At 43.3% G+C, this 12,766-nt stretch overlaps 1 protein-coding gene across 1 annotated transcript in view; it reads right to left on the minus strand.

Moving 5' to 3' along the window:
* LOC310823375 (semaphorin-4G-like) overlaps window positions 1-12,307 on the minus strand; it is a 20,610-nt gene extending 8,303 nt beyond the window's left edge. The window contains exons 1-5 of the mRNA XM_083696217.1: window positions 12,205-12,307; window positions 8,041-8,516; window positions 2,270-2,418; window positions 1,987-2,049; window positions 112-210 (exon numbers count right to left, since the gene is read on the minus strand). Coding sequence (XP_083552343.1) covers window positions 112-210; window positions 1,987-2,049; window positions 2,270-2,418; window positions 8,041-8,167 — 438 coding nt within the window. The 5' untranslated portion in view covers window positions 8,168-8,516; window positions 12,205-12,307. The remainder of the gene's footprint in view (window positions 1-111; window positions 211-1,986; window positions 2,050-2,269; window positions 2,419-8,040; window positions 8,517-12,204) is intronic.
* Between the last annotated feature and the right edge of the window lie 459 nt (window positions 12,308-12,766).

The raw sequence follows: 12,766 nt of genomic DNA on the forward strand, positions 1-12,766 counted from the left end.
CCCCTTGAGAGTTAGTTACTCAGATCATCACATTACCTGTCCATTACCTATTCCTAATCCTCATAGGCTCACGATCATCACTGATTATGTATGTAACTGCACTGAACTTACTATGTATGCACAGAGAGGTCTGAAGGCGTGAGTTCCACACATGTAGAGATGAGTGGAGTTAAACCTCTGGAGGAGACGGATGTGATTATAACACTCTGTCTGTAGGAGAAGAGAGACATCAAAACATTCCTTGCAGAGTTTTGCAAAGGCATCCTGCTTGTCCAAAGAAAATCAGCAAAAAATACATGTAGAGCAGAATTAGGCCAATACCCCCTAATAATTAAGACCCAAAAAAGACCCAAAAAAGAGCAATCCAATTTTTACCTCAAATCACCTCAAAACAAGCGACCCCCAAACACTCCATAAAAAAGCCCTAATCAGCCAGCTGGTCCTGGGGCTCTGTTCCTCAAACTAAACCAACCCCATAGAGCCTCAGGACAGTAACACCAAAGAGATCAGACCAAATCATACCAACCAAATTATAAAGACACAAAAAGAGAACTATATAAAAAAAATCATTGGAAAGAAACTACAACAAATCTAAGTAAATTGAGTTGCTATCTGGGCCTAAATGTAATTACACAGTGTCCACTGTCACTAATCCAAAACTAAAGTCATTGACTATGTACAGACTCAGTGAGCATAGCCTGGCCATCGAAAAAGGCCGTCATAGACAACACTGGCTTCCCAGAGAAGACAGGCTATGCTCACTCTGCCCACAAAATAAGGTAGAAAACTAAACACATTTTCTAACGTCATGCCAAAATGATCATGAAATAAGATTTTTTTTTCTTTTCCAAAATTTCCAAAATTCACAAAGAATTTATAACAAAGACAAACACAGAAAAACAACCTTATCTACTGGGCGAAATATCCAAATATGATAATTTAGCAGACACATTTGTGTGACTTTGTGCCACACCCTAAGGACAGCCAGTGGATATATACTTTGCAGTATATGTTTTGTTTTTTTATATTTCCCTTATTAGCCTTTTCATATTCATATTTGTTTTTACCTCTTTATCTCATGATTGTTTTGATGCTTTAGCAATGTAATGCCAATAAAGCCAATTGAATTGAATTGAATTTAGAGACAGTGGAGAGTGAGAGAGGGAGGGGGGGAGAGTGAGAGAGAGAGAGAGAGGGAGGGGGGGAGAGTGAGAGAGGGAGGGGGGGAGAGTGAGAGAGAGAGAGAGAGGAAGGGGGGGGAGAGTGAGAGGAAGGGGGGGGAGAGTGAGAGAGAGAGAGAGAGGAAGGGGGGGGAGAGTGAGAGGAAGGGGGGGGAGAGTGAGAGAGAGAGAGAGAGGAAGGGGGGGGGAGAGTGAGAGAGAGAGAGAGGAAGGGGGGGGAGAGTGAGAGAGAGAGAGGGAGGGGGGGGAGAGTGAGAGAGAGAGAGGAAGGGGGGGAGAGTGAGAGAGAGAGAGGAAGGGGGGGAGAGTGAGAGAGTGAGAGAGACAGAGAGAATAATCAAGAGAGAGAGAGAGAGAGAGAGAGGGAGGGGGGGGAGAGTGAGAGAGAGAGAGGAAGGGGGGGGAGAGTGAGAGAGAGAGAGGAAGGGGGGGGAGAGTGAGAGAGAGAGAGGAAGGGGGGGAGAGTGAGAGAGTGAGAGAGACAGAGAGAATAATCAAGAGAGAGAGAGAGGGAGGGGGGGGAGAGTGAGAGAGTGAGAGAGACAGAGAGAATAATCAAGAGAGAGAGAGAGAGAGAGGGAGGGGGGGGAGAGTGAGAGAGAGAGAGAGGGAGGGAGAGGTACTGAATAGATACAGTATACAGTTGATGGATGAGAGAGGGGAGAGACTGGCAGAGAAAAGGAAAGAGCAAGAAGATGCTCAGAGAAAGAGATACAGAAAGGGAGACAGAGAGAGATAGAAGCCTGCAGGAAAAAGAGAGAATGAGATGGACAGGTACAGATGAAGTATAAAAACCTGGACCCACCCTATTGTCTTTCCCCTTGCTCAGACACTGCTGCTTTTGCTCCGGAGAGGCCTCCCACTCAATCTGATACAGCACAGAGACAGCATGGAGAGAGAATTTTAAAACCATTAAATGTTTTACAATGGTTGCATAATGGTTATTTCTGCTACATATGTAACATATGTAACCTACAGCAGAACACAGTCATCGACACAAAATCTAATTCTCCAATATACACACGCTCACTCACTCACACACTCACACACTCACTCACACACACACACACACACACACACACACACACTTTCAGAGCTGTGCTGGCTGAGATGTCTGTGGTGTTGAGAGCGAATGCAGCCCCTCGGGCGCCGACATAGAGAAGTCCCTTGTCCTCCTCCAGCAGCAGAGTACTGTAGTTCACCACAGAGGACTGGAAACGCCTGCAGCCCAGCAGACCTGCAGAGAAGAGAGGAGAGGAGAGGAGAGGAGAGGAGAGGAGAGGAGAGGAGAGGAGAGGAGAGGAGAGGAGAGGAGAGGAGAGGAGAGCGGATAGGATGTGAGTGGTGAGGAGGGGAGGGGAGGGGAGAAGAGAGGAGAGTAGGGGAGGGGAGGGGAGAGGAGGGTAGTGGTGAGGAGGGGAAGTGGGAGGAGAGGTGGGGAGGAGAGTGGTGAGGAGTGGATGGAAGAGGAGAGGATGGGGAGGGAAGAGGAGAAGAGAGGAAGTGATGGAATGAGAGAGGAGAGGAGAGGAGAGGAGAGGAGAGGAGAGGAGAGGTGAGGAGCAGAGGGGATGAGAGGAGAGGAGAGCTTCAGAAGAACTGCCAGGAAACACACGCACGCACGCACACGTAATAACATTCCATCTCCGAGGTGTCTGGAGAGGTAGGACTGACTCCACCTCCGAATTTCTGGCCCTGTTTCAAAAAACACTCTACAACACACTTTAAGAGAATGAAAGGTATTGCACAAATCTACAGTTTGTGACACATGAGCTGGACTAAAATAAAACAAAGTTGAACAATAAATAGAAAGTGAATGTCCACTCATAGTTGGCTGACATGTGGCTTGCTGCAACAACATTTAAATCCCTGAGGTTCTAACACTGTAATCTCACCACTTGATCAATGAAGATCACGCTCATGGTTCTACAGACCTTCATTCAACAACGACATTCAAAAGCTGAGATGCTGTGAGATGTGTCTAAGCCAGGGCAGGAGTCCAATTGAAACTAAACATACAGTACCAGTAATGAGAGAATGAGTTTTCAAGAAGGCTACATGGTTACGATCAAGTAGTTATTAAGATTCCTGTCTACGGTCATGGCTGAACAATCACCTACTTCACAAACGTCTGTCATGCATAACTCCTTTTCTCCTCACCAACCACCCACCCATACACCCCTTCTACAGACAGCCTTGTAAGGGGAGACAATGTATCTCTCTCTCTCTCTCTCAAATTCAAATTCAAATCTGTTTTATTGGCATGACATCCATGAAGTATGTAATGCCAAAGCATACAAAACATTTACAATACAAGACATACAAATGGAAGGAAAAACTAAATCATAGGAATGGGAGTGTGTGTGTTGTGAGTGTGTTGTCTTCGACAGTGGAGTGTCTGGGTGGCTGCGTTGTTCAGCTCTCCCACCCAAACCCCACCGCAGACTGAGTGTCAGTATTTTGTATGTAGTCAATTAAGTGGGCAGGGCTGCACGAAAGGTGGAATGAACCAATGGGCCTGCCACGGTGGGGAGATGGAGTAGTAGGCTGCGTCACTCATTGGCCCAGCAGCCCATAGATTGACCAGCCCTCCAAATGGCCAGTCCGCTACTGGGCCATCGTAGCCAGGTCTGTCCGTGACAACCAGTCTCTATGGCCAGGCTGTGATCACTAAGTCTATATTTGGATACAGTTTGCTTTTGTTTTGGGTGTTTTACTTTTGTTTGATATTTCGCTAATTTTAATTCTCTATCCACTTTTCGGTAGCATTCCAATTTGTGGGGTTTAGGGGATTTGCCAATATTGAATATAGGTAATTTGATTATTTATTTATTTATTGCTTAAATGTAGCTTTTGGGGTCAGATCTTTAGGGTTCATTAAAATATTGTGTTTCAGTGTAAGTTGTTGTAAGGGGTCACTCTCTGGCTTTCTTTTGGAAGATCGTTATCTTTGTTTTCGTCATGTTGACTGTCAGTTCCCAATTCTGACACAAGGTCTCTAGCAGTGACAGGCTCTGTTATAGCCCCTGCTCTATGGGGGAAAGCAGGACTAGGTCATCCACAAAGAGAACATGTATAATTTCAGTTCCATGTAGAATGAGTCCAGGAGCTGAGGAGTTTTCTAAAGTTGTGGCCAATTAATTTATGTAAATGTTGAATAATGTTGGACTCAAATTGCAGCTCTGTCTAACAGTCCTTCTCTGTGTAAAGAACTCTGTTCTCTTTTTACCGATTTTTACACAGGATTTGTTTTCAGAGTACATTGATTTTATAATGTCATCGACCTTACATCCCACACCACCAAAATTAGTCTAAAGCCAAAATTAGTCAAAAGCTTTTTTTCTATTACATTTTTGGCATTTTGGATTTTCATACAGCTTTTTTTTTTTTAACCTCTTTTCCAGTTATTGCAAAGATATTTGAATGGATCTACTTTTTTTTGGCATTCAGTTTTCCTCATAGCTCCCAAAATGTATTTGTGTTTATTGCCTTTTCAATTTCTGTGAGCTGGTTGGACATGTACTGATATTAATATTAATTTATTTTGTCCTGGAGCAGTTTTTTTATACTGCTTCAGGGCCAGGTGGTATTTTAGACATCCATCCTGGTCTGTGTTTTTGGTTTGACAACTGCCTCAGGTGTTTTCTGGCTTTAACACACTCACTGTCAAACCATTTTTCATAGGTTATGTTTGCAATGACTATTTTTTCCATATTTGTATTATTTAGATTAATTGAGTTGCTAATGTGAAGAAGATTCAATTTGGATGTTTGATAATGACCAAGGCCTATGCAGAGTTCTCTCTCTCTCTCTCTCTCTCTCTCTCTCTCTCAGAGAATGGCTGAGAGAACGGTAAGCGCACGCACACGCACACGCACACGCACACGCACACACACACACACACACACACACACACACACACACACACACACACACGCACACGCACACGCACACGCACACGCACACGCACGCACACGCACACACACACACACACACACACACACGTGAGTGAGTGAGTCACCAGGGGTCAGAGTTTATTGCAGGTCAGACTTCACTTTTGGGTTAGAGTTCATATTACATGCTTATCAAATTACCTGGAGCGAGAGAGAGAGAGAGAGAGAGAGAGAGATTTAGTGAATACATATGCTGATCTGGATAGAACACAGTGTTCTATGTCACGGTACATCAGACATATTCACAGTGCGGGGTACTCTGACATGAGTGAAGGACCTGATGTCAGGTTCATCTATTACCTCTCCTCTAACTTGCATGTAACCCAAACCTCAGGGTGATGATATAGATAACATACTGTAGGGTGCATCCTGCCATAGAATACATCTAAACATGACTAGTGGAGGCTGTCTTGTAAAAGACACATTGGTCTTAAGAATGTAATACACCTATTCCTACATCGCGACCAGTGAAAGCAATGCAAGATTAACATCAAGGTTTGTATTACTCCCCAATCCATATCTGTCCCCTCTCCCTCCCCGAATACACCCCCCCTCTCTCCACCCTCTACATTACTTCATCCACACATCTCTCTCACTTTTGCTCTTTAACTCTCCGTAAATGTTGACAAAGACTTGCGCAGAGTTGACAAGTTCACAACCCTGAAAATTCCCCGCCATATTTCTACTGGCCTGTGTATGAGAATGGAGAGACATTATTATATAATATATAATACAGACAGTATATACATTAGGTGTGTGTGTGTGTGTGTGTGTGTGTGTGTGTGTGTGTGTGTGTGTGTGTGTGTGTGTGTGTGTGTGTGTTTATAAACCTGGCCTTGGGTTGCCTGGGAATGCTAAGATTAAAGAGATTAGTCAAAGTTTGCAGATATAAGCCACAGTGACGGAACATAGGCTTAGAGAAAGAGAGAAGAAGTAGGAAGAGAGGAGTGAAGACAGAGAGGTGCTCACAATGTAAAATCCTAATTATGTGTGTGTGTGTGTGTGTGTGTGTGCACACAAGAGTGAGAGAGAGAGAGAGAGAGAGGGAATGCTTCTGCTGATTGTTATTGTTACTGTATTTCATGCCAATAAAGCACATTTTTTATTTGAAATTGAAAGAGGAGTGGAGGAGAGGGGGTGTGATAGAGAGAGAGAGAGGAGAAATGGGAGAAAGAAAGAAAAGTAGAGGAGAGGGAAAGCAAGGGAGGAGGTGTGAAGAGGGAGAGGAGTACAGTTTGGAGGTGGACTAGTAAGCAGTGGGAAGGAAGATAGTGTGGATTTGAAGCAAGTGAGCGATAAGACTGTGGTTAGAGGAGTGGAGGATGAAATGAGAGATGAACGAGAGAAGTCTATCCACCACTCCAGAGAACCCACAAGTAGGGGTGTCCCAGATTGCACTGCTCATCCAGAAGATTATCCCAGCGTTACTTCCTGCTGTCCTGCTTCCTCATCATGCATACACACAGTTGCCTACACAAAGACACACAGGTGCACCCAAACACACGCACGCACGCACGCACACACGCCTGTTACAATAGTGATAACTGAAAAGTCAAGATTCTGATAACTAGAGAGTAACATGTCTTCAAGTTCAAGTTAACAGTCAACTAAGCCACAATTTGCCACAACGTGAAACCAAACAGAGCATACCTCTTCATCCCTAATCTTACACTATGAGCCTCATCTCATTAATACTGAGACTAACATGAGATTAGGAGAGGAGATAAGATTTACAGATCTACTGGACTGAGAGCAGCTAGTGGGTACCTATTTCTGTCCTATTTTGGTCAAACAAAAGATAACTGCATAACTGCTGTGCACTGGGACATGATACACAGTTGGTGTAGTAGGCGATGAGACAGAATAAGAAAATGACATGTATTCAGATTGTCCTCTTGATGATGTGTAGATGCTCAGACTTAAATCTAACAGGTGTCAACTGCAACTTGACATGCAAAACTGTAGCTAGATTTGCTATCTAGCTTCAAGGTTGTTGCAGTTTTTACTAAATGAAGCGGACAGTCTGTGTAAGCAATTGGAATTGGACATGGCTGAGCTAACATTCTCTACCTTCTCCTCATTCTCTTGTTCCACTGTTCTCCTCCTGTCCTCGACTATGGTGACACAATTTACATGCAAGCGGCAGCCTCAGTTCTCAAACAGCTGACTCCGGTTTATCACTCTGCTCTGTGGTGCATCTCCAGGGATAGTTTCCGCACCCACTATTGTCTTTTCTATCAGTCTATGGGTTGGGATTCTTTGACTTTGAGAAAGGCTCTTCATTGGATTGTATTTGTATATAAACCAGTTTGCCTCACATCATCTATGGTGACCTAATGGTGATCAGACTCTCCTCTCCTCTCAGAGCTTGATACTGTTAATGTGATACAGGTGTCTAGAGAATTGAGAAAAACTGACTGTAGCTGCTGTGCTCCTCATGTTTTATTGTTATCAGGGCACACCCGCAGAAGAGACCTCTGTCTCAGTGTGTCTCCCTGAATAAATAACATTTAAATAAAACATTTAAACTTTTGCCTTACATCTGTCCACCACAACCCCACACCATAGACTTAGGTTAGAACCAAGTTAGAATTTAGTAGTCACGAGTCACAACCATTGCATTATAAGACACAATTTGACATTTTGCTCAAGAAAACATATATCTAGTGAAAGAGAGAATGAGTATGTGTGTGTGTGTGTTGAGGGGGGTTGGGGTGGGTGGGTGTGTGTTGAGGGGGGTTAGGGTGTGTGTGTGTTGAGGGGGGTTGGGGTGGGTGTGTGTGTGTGTGTGTTGAGGGGGGTTGGGGTGGGTGTGTGTGTGTGTGTGTTGAGGGGGGTTGGGGTGGGTGTGTGTGTGTGTGTGTTGAGGGGGGTTGGGGTGGGTGGGTATAGAGTGGTGTCCTTACTGCTCGTCAGTACAGTGATCCTGGGGGTGACGTCCAGGTCCAGTGGGGGTCTGAAGGGGTACCCCACCGCTGCACACAGACAGCTACTCAGGAGCAGGAGTAGGACAGCACACACACACGTACCCATCTCTACTGACACTTAGACAAGAGGGGTGCTGCACACACTCAGTCAACAACACACACACATACTGGATACGCATAAACACACACTCACAGACACATAATTACACACATGCACTCACACTAAAGTATTCACTCACTCACTTAAGCAGAGAAAAAATTAAGCTCCTCACACATGCACACACAAACAAACACACAGACACACACAAACTGAATAGGAAGCTCCTATCTTTAGAGCACAATACACACACACACACTTGCACACACCCACGCAAACACCCACACTCAAAGAAACACACTGAAGGGCAATCCGAGGGAGGCTGAAGCAGCTCTCATGTCCTCACAGCAGATTCCATCTGGAGAGAAAAAACACACACCAAGAGAAACAACGTTAGTCCTTGTAAAAAGAACAAATACACACACACACACACACACAGACGCATACACACAAACGCACACACACAGACACACAGTCAAGCGCACACACACAGATGCGCGCACACACACACACACAAAGACAACAACATTAGCATTATGCCTATTGATAACAGCATGCACAAACAGAACAACGTGCATTATCCCCGAAAACGAGTCAGCAAAGTCAATACAACTGAATAAAAAGGGTTTAGATTAGAGACAGCAGGGTTGGTAAATTAGTGTGAATGAGGATAAAGAAGAGATGGTGAATTAGAATCTACAGGCTGTTGGTATCTTTGAGGGTAGAAAAGGAAATGAATGGCGAGAAGCATAAGGAAGAAGTCTTCTCTGGCCATCATACTTCACTCCCAACCTGAGACATTCTACCCAGCTAAATCACAATGATAATCTCTTGACCAAGAAGACCCAGGTTACATTCAGTAGTAGAAGGGAGAAAACAGAACATGAAGATGGGATTTCATATTGGAGAGGTTTAGGTACTACAAAACATTCTCTTGTTTTTCATTTTGCAGTTAATATCCTGACTGAATGCAAATGCTCTTTTCTCTCTCTCTCTCAGCACACTTTAACCACACCAACCTCAAGAGCATTAACCAAACAAGGAGCGTCCCACAGAACTAAATGGTCAAGGTTAAACACTTACAGATCAGATGACAACACATCTAATTCCAGTTGGCATGAAAGTGTGAAGACCAAACGAAAGCACATACCTGAGAGTTGTAAACTCCACAGAGAAAAGGAGATTTGTAATATTGTTGTTGTTGTAGCTTATCCCCTATGGTTTGTTTGAGATTAAGGATATTGATGTTATGGGTCGCTCCATTAAGGGTTCAGAGTACAAAAGGTCTTGCTGCATGCTTGAGAGAAAGAGGAGAGAGAGAGAGAGAGAGAGAGAGAGAGAGGGAGAGAGAGAGAGGGAAAGAGAGAGAGGGAGAGAGAGAGAGGGAAAGAGAGAGAGGTGTGCATGCATGTGCATGAACGTGTGTGTGTTTATACAGTATCAAACACATTCTGTGGAGCATTGCTCACCTGTGTTATTTGATTTCAAAGGGTGTTGATCTCTCTGTCCCTCTCCCCCTCTCTCTTTGTCTCTCTCTCACTCTCTCACTCTCGCACTATAAACACACGTTCTCTCTCGCTCACTACAGTAAACATTCCCTCTCTGTCTTTGAAATGTTCTTCCAATTCCAGATGTAAACAGTCCCACTCTTCTCTCTTTCCATTAAACAAACTCACCAAGGAAGGAGTGTGCTCCTCTCTCGCTCCCTGTAGAGCTGTGAACCCAAGGGACTTTATAGTGCCTTCCTTCACAAACACACTCACCCACTGAGGCAGCATGGAACACATGTGCTCCGTGTGCGTGTGTGTGTGTGTGTGCATGAGGGAGAAATGTTCTAAATGTGTGACTGGACATCTCACCTCTCTGTTCTCTAGAGGATAATCCCAACACCCCTACCAGATGAAAACCTGCCCCTCACTGCTCTCTCCAATCATCATAGTTTTTAATTCTTAGTTAACTGTGCCCCGATTAAAACGTTTGGATTTTTCTTGTGACAAGACAACAAATATTACTGGCCACAACCAAGAAGGAATTAGAATGAGAATTTGGAAGCTCAATCTCTCCTCCTTCTGATGTCTCTGCATCAGAGTCCCCTCAACATTCATACTCTGAAATGGATTTATTAAGCAATTATTAAGTGGTTATGAACTCTTCAAAGGAAGAGGTTAGCTAATTAGCTCAAATAGCTAATTAACATCTCCCATTTCACGTCCCGATATAAAGCCTATTGCGAGACAACAGATTGTGTGTGTGTGAGCGTGCGTGTGTGCGCACGTAAAGAGACAATTAGTGGAAAAGATGACGGTCGATGCCATTGAACTAGGCTTACAGATAGTGAGAGGGAGTGTGTGTGTGTGTGTGTGTGTGTGTGTGTATGTGTGTGTGTGTGTGTGAGAGAGATATATCTTTAGCCTAGGGGTTGTCAGTCAATGGAAAACAAATGAGAACAAACTAATGACTGTGAACTGTCTCTCACAATGACCATCTGTAACATGCAAATCTACTGTATAATTCCACTGACTGACTCATAGAGTCCCTTATAATTCGCATAAAGAGCAGGAACTAATCTTTGAGTGTGATAGTGGGCTCTTTAACTGACCTTCCAATTCTGGGCTTTGTATGACACAGATGAGACAAAACAAAAGAAGAGAGATGAATGATCAATAGAGAAAATGCAATACAAACACAAAAGCTGACAGTGAAGAGACAACTACCAAGAAAGAGAGAAGAGAGAAGGAAAGACAGAAATGAGCAAGACAGCACTGTCTGTTGTTTTGTCATTCATCTTCGTCTAGAACTGTTATGTATGTATATATTATGACTGTTCTTTTCTGAAAATGTTAGGTTAAGAATGAACCACTGTTGACTGGACAGTGGACACCTTCAGTGTGGTGGCAGAGAGTGATGATCAGATCAGCCCTCTAAGCTCTTCACAAAATCACAGTGGTTCTGTTTACTTTCAGGACATTGAAAAGACATCCTTTCTATCTCCGTTCCAATGAGCTAATCATCATCTAATCAATGGTTCGGCTGATTTAATTTTTATAGTCTTGGTGTATCTAGTATCTTGTTTTCACCTTTTCAATAGGGTTGGAACAACATTCAATAGTGTTACACTACCAAAAAAGGTAGGTCTTCATTTGTCCCTGTAGGGGTAACCCTTTGAAGAACCATTTTGGTTTTCATGTAGAAAACCCTTGTGGGTCCCATGTTGAACCCTATCTACAGAGTGTTCTAAATGTAACCCAACAGGGTCTACATGGAGCCCAAAAGAGTTCTTCAAAGGGTTATCCTACAGGGAAAAATGAAAAAAATAAAATGAAAGTGTACTTAAGGTGATTTGGTGTAATTATCAAGCTACCATGCTTACAAAACACCGGATGACAATGCATTCAAATGCAAAGCCTCAATGAATGAAACAGCGACCGAATCTATGGTGATCTGATCTGATTACAGTACTACAGTACATGGCATCCATCCCACACAATGCTAGTGATAAGTAACAAGAACACGATACTGCCGTTAATGAGGAAGCCAGAGGAAGAGAAGTCTCTTTTTTTCCATAAAGTTTCAGACCCCTTCACAGGATGAGTGCACTTACAGTACATACACGAAGGCAACAAGCCAGGTGATATGAGTTACATTGAGCAATATTGTGTGGATGTTAAATCAGTTACATTGAACATAATGTGCATGTTAGATTACATAGCCTATGGTAGCCTATATCGGAGCTCCAAAACATGCGAATTGGTCCATTAAATAAACACTAATAACATAATGATCTATGTATAATTGGATCATGGCACATCTAACACAAGTGTTTTAATAAAAGTTGATCCATTAGTTTAAAACAGCATATCAGAATAACCCACAAAATAATACTAGCATTAGTATGTTTTTGGTCACTCACCGGTGCACCACGCACCTGCCCATTGTCTTGTTTTTTTCCGCATCTGCCGTAGTAGGCTATCCTAGTATACAGCAGCAGGTAGTCAAAACGGAGAAACGAATGTCACAATTAGACAACCACAGTATAAGTCTTTTACCTGATTTATGAGGAGAAGGAAAAGGTCGTTGTGTTTAAATTCCATTTGCTGTGTGTTCATAACGTGAGAGTGGACTTTCGCCCGCAGTCAAGTACAGTAACGCTTGTCAATGCTTCTCCGTCACAGGTGGACACGCCCTTCTCATGAATATTCAGTGTTACTGTGCACGAACTGTCGACATAGACTTGTGGGCCCACAGAAAAGTCCATATCTAATCATCTGACTAACCTAAATGTGAACATTGACAGTTCAATGAGAGTTGCCTAATAATAAGCTTAACAAACTCTGTGGTTTTCATGTTTTCTAAATGTTGTTTTGTTGTGATATTATGCACACCCAATCAGAGGTGATTGACTAGCTGACAACCAAATTATTAGGAAAAGTGTATGTAATGACAAAAAAATTACAAAATGTAGCTTTAGCTTACTCTATGAGTGTAAGCAGCTATTAATCAAAGGTGGCATCTCACTGCCATCTTCTGCATGAAGTGAGCATTGCAACTGAATTGCCCACTGCCTAATATTTTCCTCTTTACAGAAGCAGACACTGTGCTGACCAGCAG

This window comes from Argentina silus (assembly GCF_951799395.1).
Source record: "Argentina silus genome assembly, chromosome: X".
Lineage (NCBI taxonomy): Eukaryota > Metazoa > Chordata > Actinopteri > Argentiniformes > Argentinidae > Argentina > Argentina silus.